A 14,494-nucleotide genomic window follows, 5' to 3' on the forward strand; every position below is an offset into this window, starting at 1 on the left:
CCTATAGTTTAGAAAAGTGTGTTATATAAACTCTTTAACCCTAGAGGTGCTACTACTCTGTAATTCTAAATTATTCTTTCTAATAATAAATTGTTTTTCCTTTTTTCGTAGACGTAGCTAATATGTGTTAATGAATGATAGCACCGAAAATGTGCTATTTTTCTCTTCTTAATTCTAGGTCGTTACTATGTTTAATGTGTTTATTTAGTGTTTTTATAGGTATCGAGTATCTTGGAGTTAGAATCAGTCGTTGTGAGTTGTTCGAGGTTAATTTGGAGCAGTTAGGAGCTAATTTGATCAATCAGACTTCAAAAGGAAGTGAAAGGACAAAAATGCCCCAGGACGGAGCATTGCAACACTGGAAAATAGTAGCCTCCACAACGCTACATGTAGCGTTGCGACACTCTGATTTTTTGACGGAGGCGCGCGCAAGGCTTCGCAGCATTACAACGCTGCATTACAATGAACCTCGATGAACTAATCTTCCGTGCTTCCCTGTGGTTCGACCTCGGACTTGCCGTTTGTACTACCAGTTAGTATAAGTAGGTCGTTGGATGATTTATAAATATTATTTATCTAACAAGGGTTTATGAGCAATGATAAACCTCGAGCTTAGCAATGAACTACTTAAATAATCTTTGTGCCGATTCTCTAATACTTTACGCTTTTTTTGTTTTCTTTATTTTGTCGATTCCTTGACATAAATGATGTCAAAGAAATTACATTGTTGATTTTGAAAGGCTGTTAAGGTCCAACCTCTTGTATCACAGGGTTCCCGACCATTCCAACCGAAGGGTAAGAATTGGTTCTGCATGGAATTCCCTTCTCCAAAAAAGGTTCTTCCAAAGACAAGTCCACACTGCATTACTTTGTTCTTAACTGGCTATTCTTTGAAATACATTGCTTGAAAGAAATGACCTTAGATTGACAGACTTTCATGTAGCACTCTTTGCAACATAGAACTCAGGTAACAGCTGGCCATGCATGTGAACAATTATGAGTCATATATGCCAATCTGAAAATGAGAGAAATATAACTTTGTTTTAGAATATATATATATATATATATATATATATAGCCATTTCCCACACCAACACTATATATCATAGTTCAAATATATAATTATGCAACTTCATAATATATGATGGAACATTTTCGAGGACAATGGCGACAAACGGACAGGATATGGAGGAGCTTCTATTACACCCTTCCCTATATCACTAAATTAATAGATTTGACAAATCAAAGCATTGTTGTTAATATATATTAATCAAAGCAAGATTAAGTTTTTAATTTATGCTGTGGCCAGTTGCTTGAATTGTTAAACATGGCACGACCGAACTAATCCAAAAAGTAAGAGAGAGACTAATGACTCAACAAATCATATAGAGTTTGTAAAGGGGAGAGGTTGAGAGGAAGACTTTTTTTTTTTTTCCTACCAAAATCATAAATAAACAAATAGATAGCGAGAGATTTTTCCCACTTTTTCAACCTATAAAGCCATGGTCTTCTTCCTCTATTTTATTTCAAAACAAAAAACCCTACAAGGATTGAGAGGAAAAGATATCAAATTACAGAGGAAATTAGAAGCTAAAATTGAGAAGATTAATTGAAGAGATGGGTCGAGCTCCATGCTGTGATAAAGCTAATGTTAAGAAAGGACCATGGTCACCTGAAGAAGATGCACGGCTTAAAGCTTATATTGAAGAGCATGGAACTGGAGGAAACTGGATTGCTCTTCCTCAAAAAATTGGTATATATCTTATATACGTATGTATAGCCCCCCCTCTCTCTCTTTCTTAAGTGTCTTGAAAATAAAAAAAAGGTTGTTTTTGGCTGAAAAATGAAGGGCTCAAGAGATGTGGAAAAAGTTGCAGATTGAGATGGTTGAATTATCTGAGACCTAATATCAAACATGGAGGATTCTCTGAGGAAGAGGACAACATCATTTGTAATCTCTATATAAGCATTGGAAGCAGGTTTTTTTCCTCCTTCATACTTGTCTAAATTATTAAGCACAAGTTTCCAATAATCCTTCATCTTGAACTTCGGAAATTGGCCTGTGAGAGCGTTTTACTAGCCACGTTACTAGATCTAAATTGGTCTTGTCCTTTTTCTTTGTCCTTGATTCTCTACACTGAATGGGTTACCGTTCTTACATGTTGCATCACAAACTGCACATCTTTTTGTCAGTTTGTCACGTGACAAACAATTTTTAGTTTTTATTATGTTATAGCAAATTGCAAAAAGATGAGTGCAACATAAGATGTATGAGATATACTCAAGTTTTAGGGTTTTTTGTTTTGTTTTTCCATAAGTTGTGTCTTTTTGGTTGTTTCCTTTTGTCAGAGGTTGATTGTCTTTGGAATTTTATGTGTCTTTTTAGGTGGTCTGTGATTGCTGCTCAGCTGCCTGGAAGAACTGATAATGATATAAAAAACTACTGGAACACAAGACTTAAAAAGAAATTACTTGGGAAACGCAAACAATCAAATAGCAATAATACCAATGGCATTTCATCTTCATCAAGCAGTAATGAAGACCCAAAAGAGACTTTGAGTAACTCAGCCTTAGAAAGGCTTCAACTTCATATGCAACTTCAAGGCCTTCAAAATCCACTCTCTTTTTACACACATCCTCAGCTATGGCCCAAGCTCCATCCCATGCAAGAAAAAATTGTCCAAACCCTCCAATCTCTCAACAATCACAGCCCTAATTTTATTAACCCTAATCTCCAAACAACAACAACTACTACTAATCAGTTATTACAAGGCCAACCACCCAAGGCAGCTGATTTGTGTATTCCCCCACAGCCTAACTCCAATTCCATTTCTCTTCCTTGCCAAATCCCACCAAGTTCGGATCATCAAAAATCATCATCTGGGCATCATCAAGTTTCAAACTTTATGCAAGTGGTGGATGGATTTCTTGATGATCAAGACAAGGCTGGGGGTTTCGTAGCACAAACTGATGAACAAGTGGCTGAATTTGATTGGTTTAAGGAAGTGGGTGGATCTTCTAAGGACAGCTTGATTTGGTGGGCTCAGAATAATGAGCATGATATGAGATCTGCATCGTCCTCTAATTCATGGGATTCTACTTCTGTTCTGCAATCGGAATTGATGTTCCAAGATTTTGAGTTAGGGTATAATCTTTAGAGGAGGATTTTACATTACTTTTATGTGTAGACAAGGAAGCTGTTGGATTTGTCATGCTCATAAGATGGATTCGCCTGCAATGTCCCAAAACCTTTAAAGAATCTGTGTTTTCAAGCTTTGTATATTTGTGTGAATAATCAAGTTTAATTCCGGATTAAGGTCCCAATGTACTTATCTTATTGCTTTTTGGGTTTGTGCATTTTTTTGAAAAATACGTCAAAGTTTTATATGTTACACTTTTAGTCATTTGATTTTAATTTAATACATAAGATTCATAATATTATAATTTTATCTTTGAAATTTGAGTTTGATTTCATTTTAGTTTTTAAACTTTAAAAATAATACTCTGAACTTTGATTTTTCACTAATAATGTGTTAATTACGTCCACATAACATAGGAAGAAATATTTTATTGTAGAACCAACGCACCTCTAGAATTAAAAGAGTTTATATAGTATGCCAAATACGAAGTTAACGGTACTAAGTCATTCGAGGTGCCAGATAAGACATTCAAGGCATTCTAACAAAATATCAACCTCAGTCATTGACGCTAATTTCTTTTAATTAATTAAAAATAATTATAAAGTGAAATTTTACAATTTTTAATATGATGAAAAATAGTGAAATCTAATTAATTATATTTCTTCTAATTCCTTTAAATTAATTAATAAACATTAGTACTTAAGACTGAAAGTGAGTATTTAGTAAAAAAAAAAATGGAGTTAAAAGTGTAAATCTCGAAACATGTAGATCAAATTGAAGCAAAGCTCAGACTTCATAGTAAAATTGAAACATTTTGAAATTTAGAGATTAAATTGAAATCAAACTCAAAACTTAAGAACTAAAAGTGTACCATTTTATAAACCTCGGGACAAATGTAAACCATATAAAAACCTAGGGACTAGACAATTTTTTTTCCCTTTTTTTCATTATTCATATATGTCTATCTATTATTTGGTGTGTCATGTGATCACGTCAAAGTGAGAAAATTTTTAATACCACCACAATATTAAGAAATATTTCACTAGTTCCGTTCATTGCTTATAAAAAAAAAAGTAGCATTTAAGAATGATGTGGGATCCACAAATAATAAATAAATAAATCATTTAATGATGTGTCAAATAATGAAGCAAAGTAGTAAGTAGGACTAGAAAAGTTATTGTTTATATGAATCCTTATTGACAATGAGAAAATGATAATTGTCCTTTGTAGTTACATTCTACAAACTATTTAGGTGTCAGATTATAATGAACTCAATCACCACATTCTAGAACACAGAAATATATATAAAAAGAAAAGAGTTTAATTTGAAATTCAAAATGAGAGGAAAGAAAAATTACATAGTATGTCTGAAGATCATCCAAAACATGAACAATGATCCAGCAAGTTATGAGAAAAGGCAATTAACCATGTGTTTGGAAGAGAAAAATATAGAAAGAAACAGAAACACTTAAAAGATAGCCTAGAAATCAAACTTGATATGCTTATTAGAAGCTTTAGTAGAACTATTAATCTTAGTAGAGGTTGGAACTTTCTTAACCTTCACTTGAGTCCGAACCTCATTGAGAAATACTTGAACAGCATCATCAACTTTCTAAGAAGATTTGTACGTAACCTCTTCTTTGGAAATCAACCATCCAGTGTTTTTATCCACAAATTCCTTAACTTTATGCCTCTTGCAAAACTCTAGACTTGAAGCTCCAGGAAACTCATCTTTGTAAACTGTGGTTATTGTCTTCTCTACTACAAGTTGATTGGTGGAGTTTCTTTTGGGCTTGGGCTTGGGCTTGGGCTTGGTGCAGCCCAAAGGAACAGGCAACTCCAAACAAGAATGAATCTTCCGTTTTTCTCCCATGGATATATTAATTTAAAATAAAATTGAGATGGTTATATTGAAAAAATTTTGATGTTGGAAGTGGGGATTTATATGGGGAAAGAAGGGGATTGTAATTACCATTTTGAAGGTCGAGGAACCTTTGATTTCCCTTAAAACGATGAAAATTGTAAGGTATTAATTTTTAATTAAGGATATAATTATTAAACTTTGAATAATGGGTGTGAATCACACCCTTTACTGAAAGCTTAATAATTACCCGCGATTCATCTTTTTTAGTAAATGAATGCAATGAACTTCCATGTGAAATCTTCAACTTCATTGATTTCTTCAATTTGTATCGAAATTTTACTTTTAATTTAGACCAAATAGGCTATTAAATGTAGGCAATTTGATTCATTGGTAATGTTTTAATTACTTAGTAATAATTGACCCACGAACTTATCTCAACATTGTTGAAGTTTCAAATGATATATCATGTCCAGTCCACAATTGTTCTAAGGAAAAAAAAAATCAAAACTAAAAATAAGCACTTGATCCATTCAAAAAATACATTTAAATACTATATTCATCAAATTTGAAATTTTAGTTTCGTGCTTGTTTTAAGTTTTCTTTCAATACATGATTAAAAAAATAAGTTAAAAAAACAGAAATGATTTCAAATGACAAAATTGTTGAAAATATTTATAAAAATAAAGTAAAATTTCGAAATCTATTAACGATAAATCGCTGATAGACTTCTATTAGTATCTATCCTTCTATTAGTGTCTATCAGGAGTCTAAAGTATCTATCAATTTCTATCATTTATAGATTCTAAAATTTTACTATATTTTGTAAATATTTTGATTCATCTTTCTATATTTGAAAACAACCCTAAGAAAATAGGTATTTATCATAATTATTTAATAGAATATTTTTATAGTAATTCAGTAATTTTAAAATCACAAATCAAATATAATAAATCAAAATTATGAAAATAATATTTTTTGTTCAACAATATGTGGAGTGAGGAATTCAAGCTTTTTGATTACTTGGTCGATAGTTCATACCTTTTTTCAATTGAGCTATGTTCAACTTTTTAAGAGATTAAATTTAGACACAAATTTGAAGCAAATTTGATTGTACTTAGTCTCTTTCTCTAAAAACTAATCACTTATACAAATTAGTAAAAGAAAAAAAAAAAAAATCACTAGTTCAACAATCGTTACTTCCAAACATGAATTTATCGCTATCAATAAAAGAGAATGAGATTGTTTATTTGATTTCCATCATCATGATTTCAAGAGAATGTGGCCTAATTAAATTTATTTATCATAATTTTAATTATTTTAAAACCTACAAAAAAAGACGATCAAATTATTATTACAATCCGTATTGTGTTCTATAAATAATGTGCAAATTCAAAACGCTCAGGCATTGAAAGAGCAAGTAACAAATATAAATTTGTACAGTTGAAACAAACACTAGAGAGAAGAGAGCGCATGTAATTAAGCCAATTTCATTAGAAACTGAAGTGTTTCACAACAGATTTCAACATCAATCAAATTCCAAAAATACCCAAAACATTAGTGACCCAAGAAACAGCAGCGGCAGCAACCATCACAGGACCAGCAAAAGGGGCCAGAACTGGGACGGCCATCATCACCACCGATGCCCCTGTTGCCACTGCCTGAGCAGCAACAGACGCCATCTTCAAAGCTACTACAACATCCGCCATTTTTGAATTACCGCAGTTCTTCTTTTTCTTCTATAACTTTGCTTGCCGATAAAAATAAGTAGTACGATCCCTTGTATATATATATATATAGTCACTAAAATGAAATCATGGACGGAATTTCTTCTATTTGCTTTTACTCTGGTCTCTGTGGGAACCGTAGCCATATTCTTGGAAACTGAAACTTACTTCTACCAAACTAATTAATTACATTTAACTTATTTGATCGAGGTGACAATCAAGAAGGAATTAAACTCCTCTTAATTTCCTATATATATTCTTTTCATATATATATATATATGAAAAATAAAATAATAAAAGGAAAAACTTCAATGGACTTGAATACCTTGAACTAGGAAAAAAAACTTAGGTACAGGTGCATGCATCCATCTATTGTGCAGCTCGTCTAACATCTAATGAAATTGTGTCATGTGGTATAAATTAATTCTTTTTTAATATTTTTATATGACTAAAATAAAATGGAGTATAGTTGTACCTACGACAGAATCAAAGAACGTAATTCTATAATCGTTGAAGCATAGGGACCAAAATAATATTTTAATCTTAAAATATTCAATTCTATGTATTAATATTAATTAATTGAAGTAAAATCATTTCGGGGCCAATTTTAATTCTTTAGTTCAGCTGTTCAACAAATGTCCCTGCTTCTCTTTCACACCGTATTTAATAATATATTACAGTAATAAGTAGTTTTTTTTTCCTTTTTATTTATTTATTTATTTTTGCAAATCTATTTGTTTTTCAAACAAAAGACTGTTATGATTTTTCATTTATATTGAATGTTATGGTTTTTCGATTATATTAAATTCTATTTGAACTATTTGGTTATTTAATATTTAGGTTGTGTTTTTCTATTTCACCAATTTTTGTTTAATAATACCTTGGAATATAAAAAAATTTGATCTACATATTTACTTAAATTTTAAAAAAATGTTGAATAGATTATTAAGATCCCGTTTGATAACCATTTTGTTTTTTGTTTTTGTTTTCGTTTTTGAAAATTAAGCATATGAACACTATTTCCACCTTCCAGGTTTCTTCCTTCGTTATCTATTTTCTACGAATGGTTTAAAAAACCAAACCAAAATTTGAAAACTAAAAAAAATAGCTTTCAAAAAGTTGTTTTTGTTTTTAGAATTTGGCTAAGAATTCAACAAATGTAGTTAAGAAAGATACAAATCATGGTAAGAAATATGAATGATATAGGCTTAACTTAAAAAACAAAAACAAAAAACAAAATTGTTACCAAATAGGGTCTAAATTATTATATACATAATTGAGCGTATGATTAGGTATAACTAAATTACATCTAACCATTACTCTTAATTCAAGAACTAGAGAATACCAGAATTAAAGTTTAAGCAAAATTAAAATATGATTGATGTACAATAACTTGATTTAAGGAATGGAAGTTTGTAGAAAGTCCAAATAAGAAAACTGGATGTAATTTTTTGCTGAGGTACAAGGGTTCGTGATCAGAATTTTTTTTTTTTTTTTTTTTAAATATTGTGATTAGGAAAACAATTTAGGGAAATATTGTGGTTCTGAAACTATTTAAAAATTTATGGTTGTTTTGGAGTTTTTGAGGGCGGGGAGGTTGTGTAAAATATTTTGTCGAGGGTTCAACCCTCAAAGAATCGAAGGAGGAAGGAAGAGATGAGGGCCGAAGAATCGAAGGAGGAAGAGATCGAGGGTTGAACCCTCGACCTTCTTTAAAGCTGCGAGATTCCCTCTGCAGCGAAAGAGATGGAAGAAGAGGTCGAGGGTTGAACCCTGGACCTCCTTTAAAAGAATCCGAATCTCTGCAGCGTGTCAGCGTCAGCGTCCCGTCCCGTCCCATCCATTTAATTTCCCAATGCCGAACGCCCGTGAGTCGAGTTTTCAAAACTCGACTTTTAACCTTATAACCCCCTTCCTCTCCTCTCATTTTCTCACATTTTCTCACTGCCATCATTCTCTCATTCTCACTACCTTCAGCTTTCGTTCTTTCATTCTGCCTTCTTCATTTCATCATTTTTTCATTTCTTCAAATCATTTCACCTTCTTCTTCGGATCTAATTAAAACTCTTACAAATTTGCTTCTGCCTTCTTCATTCTTCATTGGCAAATCTTCTTCTTCTTCCACATTCGTCCATTAAATTGTGAGGTTTATACCTTTACTATACAAAATTTCATTTTTTTTAAATAACTATAAATTTTGTTCCTATTCTCATACTATTATATTTTTTTTTATAGTTTTTGTTGTTGTTTGGGAAACAAAGAACAAAAAAGGTAATGTTAACAACAAAATCATATATTCTCATAATCTTTTGCTTTTTCATAGTTTCTGTTGTCGGATAACAAAGAAAAGAGAGACCATTGTTTACTTTGGGGGAAGAAAGTAAAACCACTATTAAATTTGTGAGTTTACTATTTATTTATTACTATTTTTATATTTAGTAGATCTATCATGTTAATTTTTTTAGTAGTTGTTAAATTCAATAATATTTACATATTGATGCTAGTATTTCTTTCTCCATTAGTGTTAATCTTAGTAGTTATTATTAGTGTTAATCTTATTTATATTATGTTATACCAACATATTAATCTTATTTATATTTTGTTTATTTGTTTGTATTTAAGTATAGTTTATTGTTATGTTTAAAAAGTTGATGTTTATGCTTTAATATTTTTAGTATAATACAAAATTATTATGATTTTTTAAAATATATTTTTTATGATATTTGAATTTTTTAGTATTAACTTTGAAAATATAGTTTAAAATAGTTTGAAAAAGTTTAATTTATTTTTATGTTTAAAAAGTTGATGTTCATAAACCTTAAAAAGTTGAAAAAATAGTTTTGAAAAGTTTACCTCATTGTTATATTTAAAATGTTGATGTTTATAGTTTAAAAACTTTAATATTTTTAGTTTAATACAAAACTATTGTGATTTTTTGTATAAATATCTTATGATATTTGAAAAGTTTAATTTGTTGTTATGTTTAAAAATTGTTATAAAAAGTTTAATTTGTTGTTATGTTTAAAAATTGTTATAAAAAGTCTAATTTATTGTTATGTTTAAAAAGTTGATGGCCGTAAACCTTAAAAAGTTGATGTTTATAATTTAAAAAGTTTAATATTTTTAGTTTAATACAAAATTATTGTGATTTTTTAAATATACTTCTTATAATATTTTTTTTTTGTATTAAATTTGAAAAAATAGTTTTAAAAAGTTTACCTCATTGTAGTGTTTAAAAAGTTGATGTTTATAGTTTAAAAACTTTAATATTTTTAGTTTAATACAAAATTATTGTGATTTTTTATATAAATTTCTTATGATATTTGAAAAGTTTAATTTGTTGTTATGTTTAAAAATAGTTATAAAAAGTTTAATTTATTGTTATGTTTAAAAATAGTTTTAAAAAGTTTACTTTATTGTGATTTTTATTGTGATTTTTAAAATATATTTCTTATATTTCGTATGTATATTTCTTATTGTGATTTTTATTGTGGTTTGTTTTTGTTTAAGTTTGATAATTAGTAGAACCATTAGTAATGTATTGTTTGTCTTTTTTTAAAAAAAAAATGAGATGTTTAGGATTTATGTTGTTCACAAATAGTAATATGATTGATGGTATTGATGGAGTTACTATGACCAACCACCAAGTGGGTTTTTAGCAATGTGAATAGTGGAATTGTATTTGAACAATTCATCGAAATGTTGAAATGGTTGGGGTGTCACTTAGTGTAGATATGAGAACAAATCAGTTAGAAATAATATATAGACATCCTAACCTAGAACCATCAGGACCAATAAGGTTTATGTCATTCCCTATTCTGAATGCACAAACTATGAACTTGATGTTCTCAATCGCAATACCACTGCCGAATTTAGTGCATTTGTATGTAAATGTAAATAGGATAGGGTTGGATATAAACTTGAATGCACCATTTAGTTAGTATGAAGATCCAACTGAATGTATTGATCCTAATCCGGAGTCAGTTGCATCGTCATGTGATAATGAAGATATGGCGGCTAACAATCAGTATAGAGATTTCAGAACTGAAACGGACGATGAATTTGAAGAGTTGGATTTCGATGGTCGTGAACATGAGTTACCTTCAGATACATTCAACGATTTGGATATGAATGTACTAGATAGCATTCGAGAACATGACCCAATTGTAGCTCATGTAGACGTTGACAATACTCAATTGTATAAATGGATGATTTGTCAAGACAAAAAAATGCTACAACAAACGGCCAAATATTTTGATATTAAATGTCATGCACCATATGAGGTTGTGGAATCGACATCGATGATTTGGACAATTCGGTGTAAGAAGTGGGAGGAAGGTTGCAAGTGGAGACTTCGTGCAATAAAGAAAAAATCGCATGGCTTGTTCGAGATCACTAAGTACGATGAGCAGTATACATGTTTTTGTTCAGAACTGAGTCAAAGTCATATACAATTGGATTCATCAATGATTGTACTAGAGTTCTGTGATGCCGTAAGAAAAAAACCATCTATCAGCGTGACACAACTGCGGTCCGACATCAAATCAAAGTTTAAATATCATGTTTTTTATCATAGGATATGGGAGGGCAAAAGAAAAGTGTTGGCTAAAGTGTTCGGTGATTATGATGAGTTTTACAAATTGTTACCGAGGTGGTTGTATATGGTTATGCAAACCAATCCTGGAACACATGCAGAATGGAGAGTGAAAGAAACGCTTAGTGAAGACCATGTTATCCTAACTTCTATATTTTGGGTATTTGGTTCGAAAAAATTGCACATTTAGTAGTACGATGGGACTATCGTACAAGGTTTATTAGGTTTATTGCAGTGGGGGTTTCTATTGAATAGTTTGATAGAGATGTCACTTAAACTATATTCATTGGTATAATAATATCACAAGGCGCTACATCACTCGTCCGATAGCAGTTTTGGGTCATCTAGTAAATGAATATTATCTAATTATTTTTAATTTAAATTTATTTTATATATTATCTAATTATTTTTAATTTAAATTTATTTTAAATATTATCTAATTATTTTTAATTTAAATTTATTTTAAATATTATGTAACATCCTGAATTTCAGAAAAATTTAAGTTAATTATCTAAAATTATTGAGTTTAAATTTTCCTTTCATTTGAAAAATTGGGGTTAAATTGAAATAATTGAAAAACTTTTATTGATTAAATTGATTAGATATTCGAACGGATTATCTTGAAAATATTGAATTTTGTTTCCTTTTGATTTTGGATTTTAGGGCCAACTCAAAAAAAAAAAAAATAAAGAATTAAGAGATAATTAATTTTATGTGATTTAATTGATTTAAATATTTGGAAGGATTTAATTTGTATCAAATTGATGGATTTTATGCTCTTTAATTTTGGTTTTTGAAGCCTAAATTAAGATAATTTGAAAAGTTAATTGATTTATAAATTTAATAGAATCTTTAGAGATTTTGGAGATAATATGATAAAATATTTTATTTATCTTTCAAAAATTTGAAAAAAAAAATAAAAGAATTGAGATTTTTTTGAAAGAAAAGAGGTAAAAAATTGGAAGAAAGAAATTCGGTTTTTCAGCGACAGCTTCCACAAAATTGTCGATTTCCAGAGTTTGAACCGTTGGATCATGCTCAAATTTGGTCAATCTGTTTGAGGTATAGAGAGTTTCATTTTGAACGATTGGATCGTTGACTGATGCTCTGGTTTGTTCGTAATCGCTGCTGAATAAAATCTGTAAAACTAGAAATTTCCCTTCTCTCTCACTCTCGCAAACCCTCCTCATGCAAGATCCTCACTACCAGTTGCGAGTCTAAACAATTTATGCCGTTCGATACCAATACCCGCTGCCTATCTATGGTAGCCAAGACGCGCCATCTACTGCTGCTGCCTGATCTTTGCCGGAATCTTGAGAAAAACCTTGGGTAAGACTTATTTTCCTTATAATTTGGGAGGTGAAATTCACCCATTTGATTTTGGGTTAAATTAGTACCCTCTCTTTGGTCTGAAACTTAGATTCAAGATTTGGAAGTTTTAAGGTATTGACCATCAAGCTAGAGACCATTTTTCGTTTTGTAGAAAATTGGTAGGGTAAGTTGTTGGTTGGTTGTTCTTTTGGATTGAGAGTAATAGTGGAAAATTAAGTTATTGATTTTGGATTTAATTCTTGATCAGATTGGCTAATTGGAATTTGTATTGGACCAAGCCACAACTTTAGGTTGATTCAAGTGTACTAAAGAAGTTCTAAGATTTTGTTTTGCGTTTTTTACCAAGTTGATGTAAGTGGTATTATTATCGATGCCTTTGTGCCAGGCGACCTAGTCTAGAATAATAAAGTTAACTAATGGACTCTTGAAGCATGATTTTGTCATTATGTTTTACTTGTTGCATGACAGTTATAAGTATTATGAGCATGTTCGAATTTCTAATCAGTATTGATATTACGTATGTGGTGCATGAATAGACCAATAGAGCGGTTTACTGTCTCGCCTTGACACATATTTTATTTCAGAGGACCTACGGGTCTAGTTTCATATTTGACGGTGTGCCTACGGGCTTCTAGACATGCATGAGTCAAAAGGTTCACGATCATGTTATTTTTCCATGTTTGACGGTGTGCCTACAGGGCACTAGACATGCGTGAGCCGACAGGTTTACGTTCATGTTACTTTTATTTTCATGTTTCATGTTTGATGGTGTGCCTACGGGCCACTAGATATGCATGAGCCGACAGGTTTACGTTCATGTNCGCTAGACATGCGTGAGTCGACGGGTTCACATTCATGTTATTTTCATGTTTGACGGTGTGCCTACGGGCCGCTAGACATGTGTATCAAGGCAAAATAGTACGTCTTTTGGTTTTGCTATCATCATAAAAAACCGATGTAGTTGTATGAGCCACGGGCTATCTTTCTTTGCTCGTGGATGCATAGCCTGATCCCGGTAATGGGATCACTTATACTGAGTATTTTATACTCAACCTTTCTTAATTTATGTTTTTCAAGTAATGATAGGAACGGACCGGTGGGTGACGAGAGGGACCTGTGATTGTGCCATATGGGATATGTAAATTGCTTTCGCTCAGTATACGTTTTCAAGCTATTTAAAAGTTTTGATTTGAAACTCAATGTTGGTCAAAATTGTATTTGTTTAAGTTATTTTTTTCTTCATTATTTTAGGGGTCTCAAACAAAGGTTTTTCTTATTTGTTATTTATTTTGGAAATTTGTCTTTATTATTTTAATGAAAATTTATTTTCCTCAATGGACAAAATGTTTTGAATGTAAATGTGTAATTATGAGTAACGACCCTTATCAGAGTACTCAAAAGATCGGGTCGTTACAGTTGGTATCAGAGCCTAAGTTTTAGGTTCTGTAGATTGACTTACGATGTAAGTCTTGGTTTTGTGTCCCTTATGGCTATTCACGAATCATTCGTCCTCGCCGGGTATGTTCTTTCATTAAATGTTTTATGGAAGATGTGTTTAAAAGACTTCATGTCTAAGCTTTATGTATTGACTGATTGTTATTGCTAGTTTAACAACATGAAAGAAGTTAGTATGAGATTAAGAAAAACAAAAACAAAAACAAGACTCCCAAAGGAAAGTGTTTCCATTGCGGAGAGGATGGGCACTGGAAGTGTAACTGCCCAAAGTATTTGGCTGAAAAGAAAGCGGAAAAGGGAAACAAGGTAAATCAAATTTACTAGTAGTTGAAACATGTCTAGTGGAGAATATTTACCTAACCTAGATATTAGATTCCGGCCCCGC

General features: G+C 31.0%; 1 protein-coding gene across 1 annotated transcript; it reads left to right on the forward strand.

Annotated features, from left to right (window-relative positions):
• The first annotated feature begins 1,614 nt into the window (after positions 1-1,614).
• Positions 1,615-3,191, forward strand: LOC120072306 (transcription factor MYB36-like). The gene is made up of 3 exons (XM_039024760.1): positions 1,615-1,753; positions 1,850-1,979; positions 2,387-3,191. The coding sequence occupies exons 1-3, from the start codon at positions 1,618-1,620 to the stop codon at positions 3,156-3,158; spliced, it is 1,038 nt and encodes a 345-aa protein (XP_038880688.1). The 5' UTR covers positions 1,615-1,617; the 3' UTR covers positions 3,159-3,191.
• The last annotated feature ends 11,303 nt before the right edge of the window (positions 3,192-14,494 follow it).

Source organism: Benincasa hispida, chromosome 2 (genome assembly GCF_009727055.1).
Source record: "Benincasa hispida cultivar B227 chromosome 2, ASM972705v1, whole genome shotgun sequence".
Classification (NCBI taxonomy): domain Eukaryota; kingdom Viridiplantae; phylum Streptophyta; class Magnoliopsida; order Cucurbitales; family Cucurbitaceae; genus Benincasa; species Benincasa hispida.

Coding starts and splice junctions, on each gene's coding strand:
- LOC120072306 (XM_039024760.1), top strand. CDS start 1,618: ATGGGTCGAGCTCCATGCTGTGATAAAGCTAATGTTAAGAAAGGACCA. Junction 1,754..1,849: donor TGCTCTTCCTCAAAAAATTG/GTATATATCTTA, acceptor TGAAAAATGAAG/GGCTCAAGAGATGTGGAAAA. Junction 1,980..2,386: donor TATATAAGCATTGGAAGCAG/GTTTTTTTCCTC, acceptor GTGTCTTTTTAG/GTGGTCTGTGATTGCTGCTC.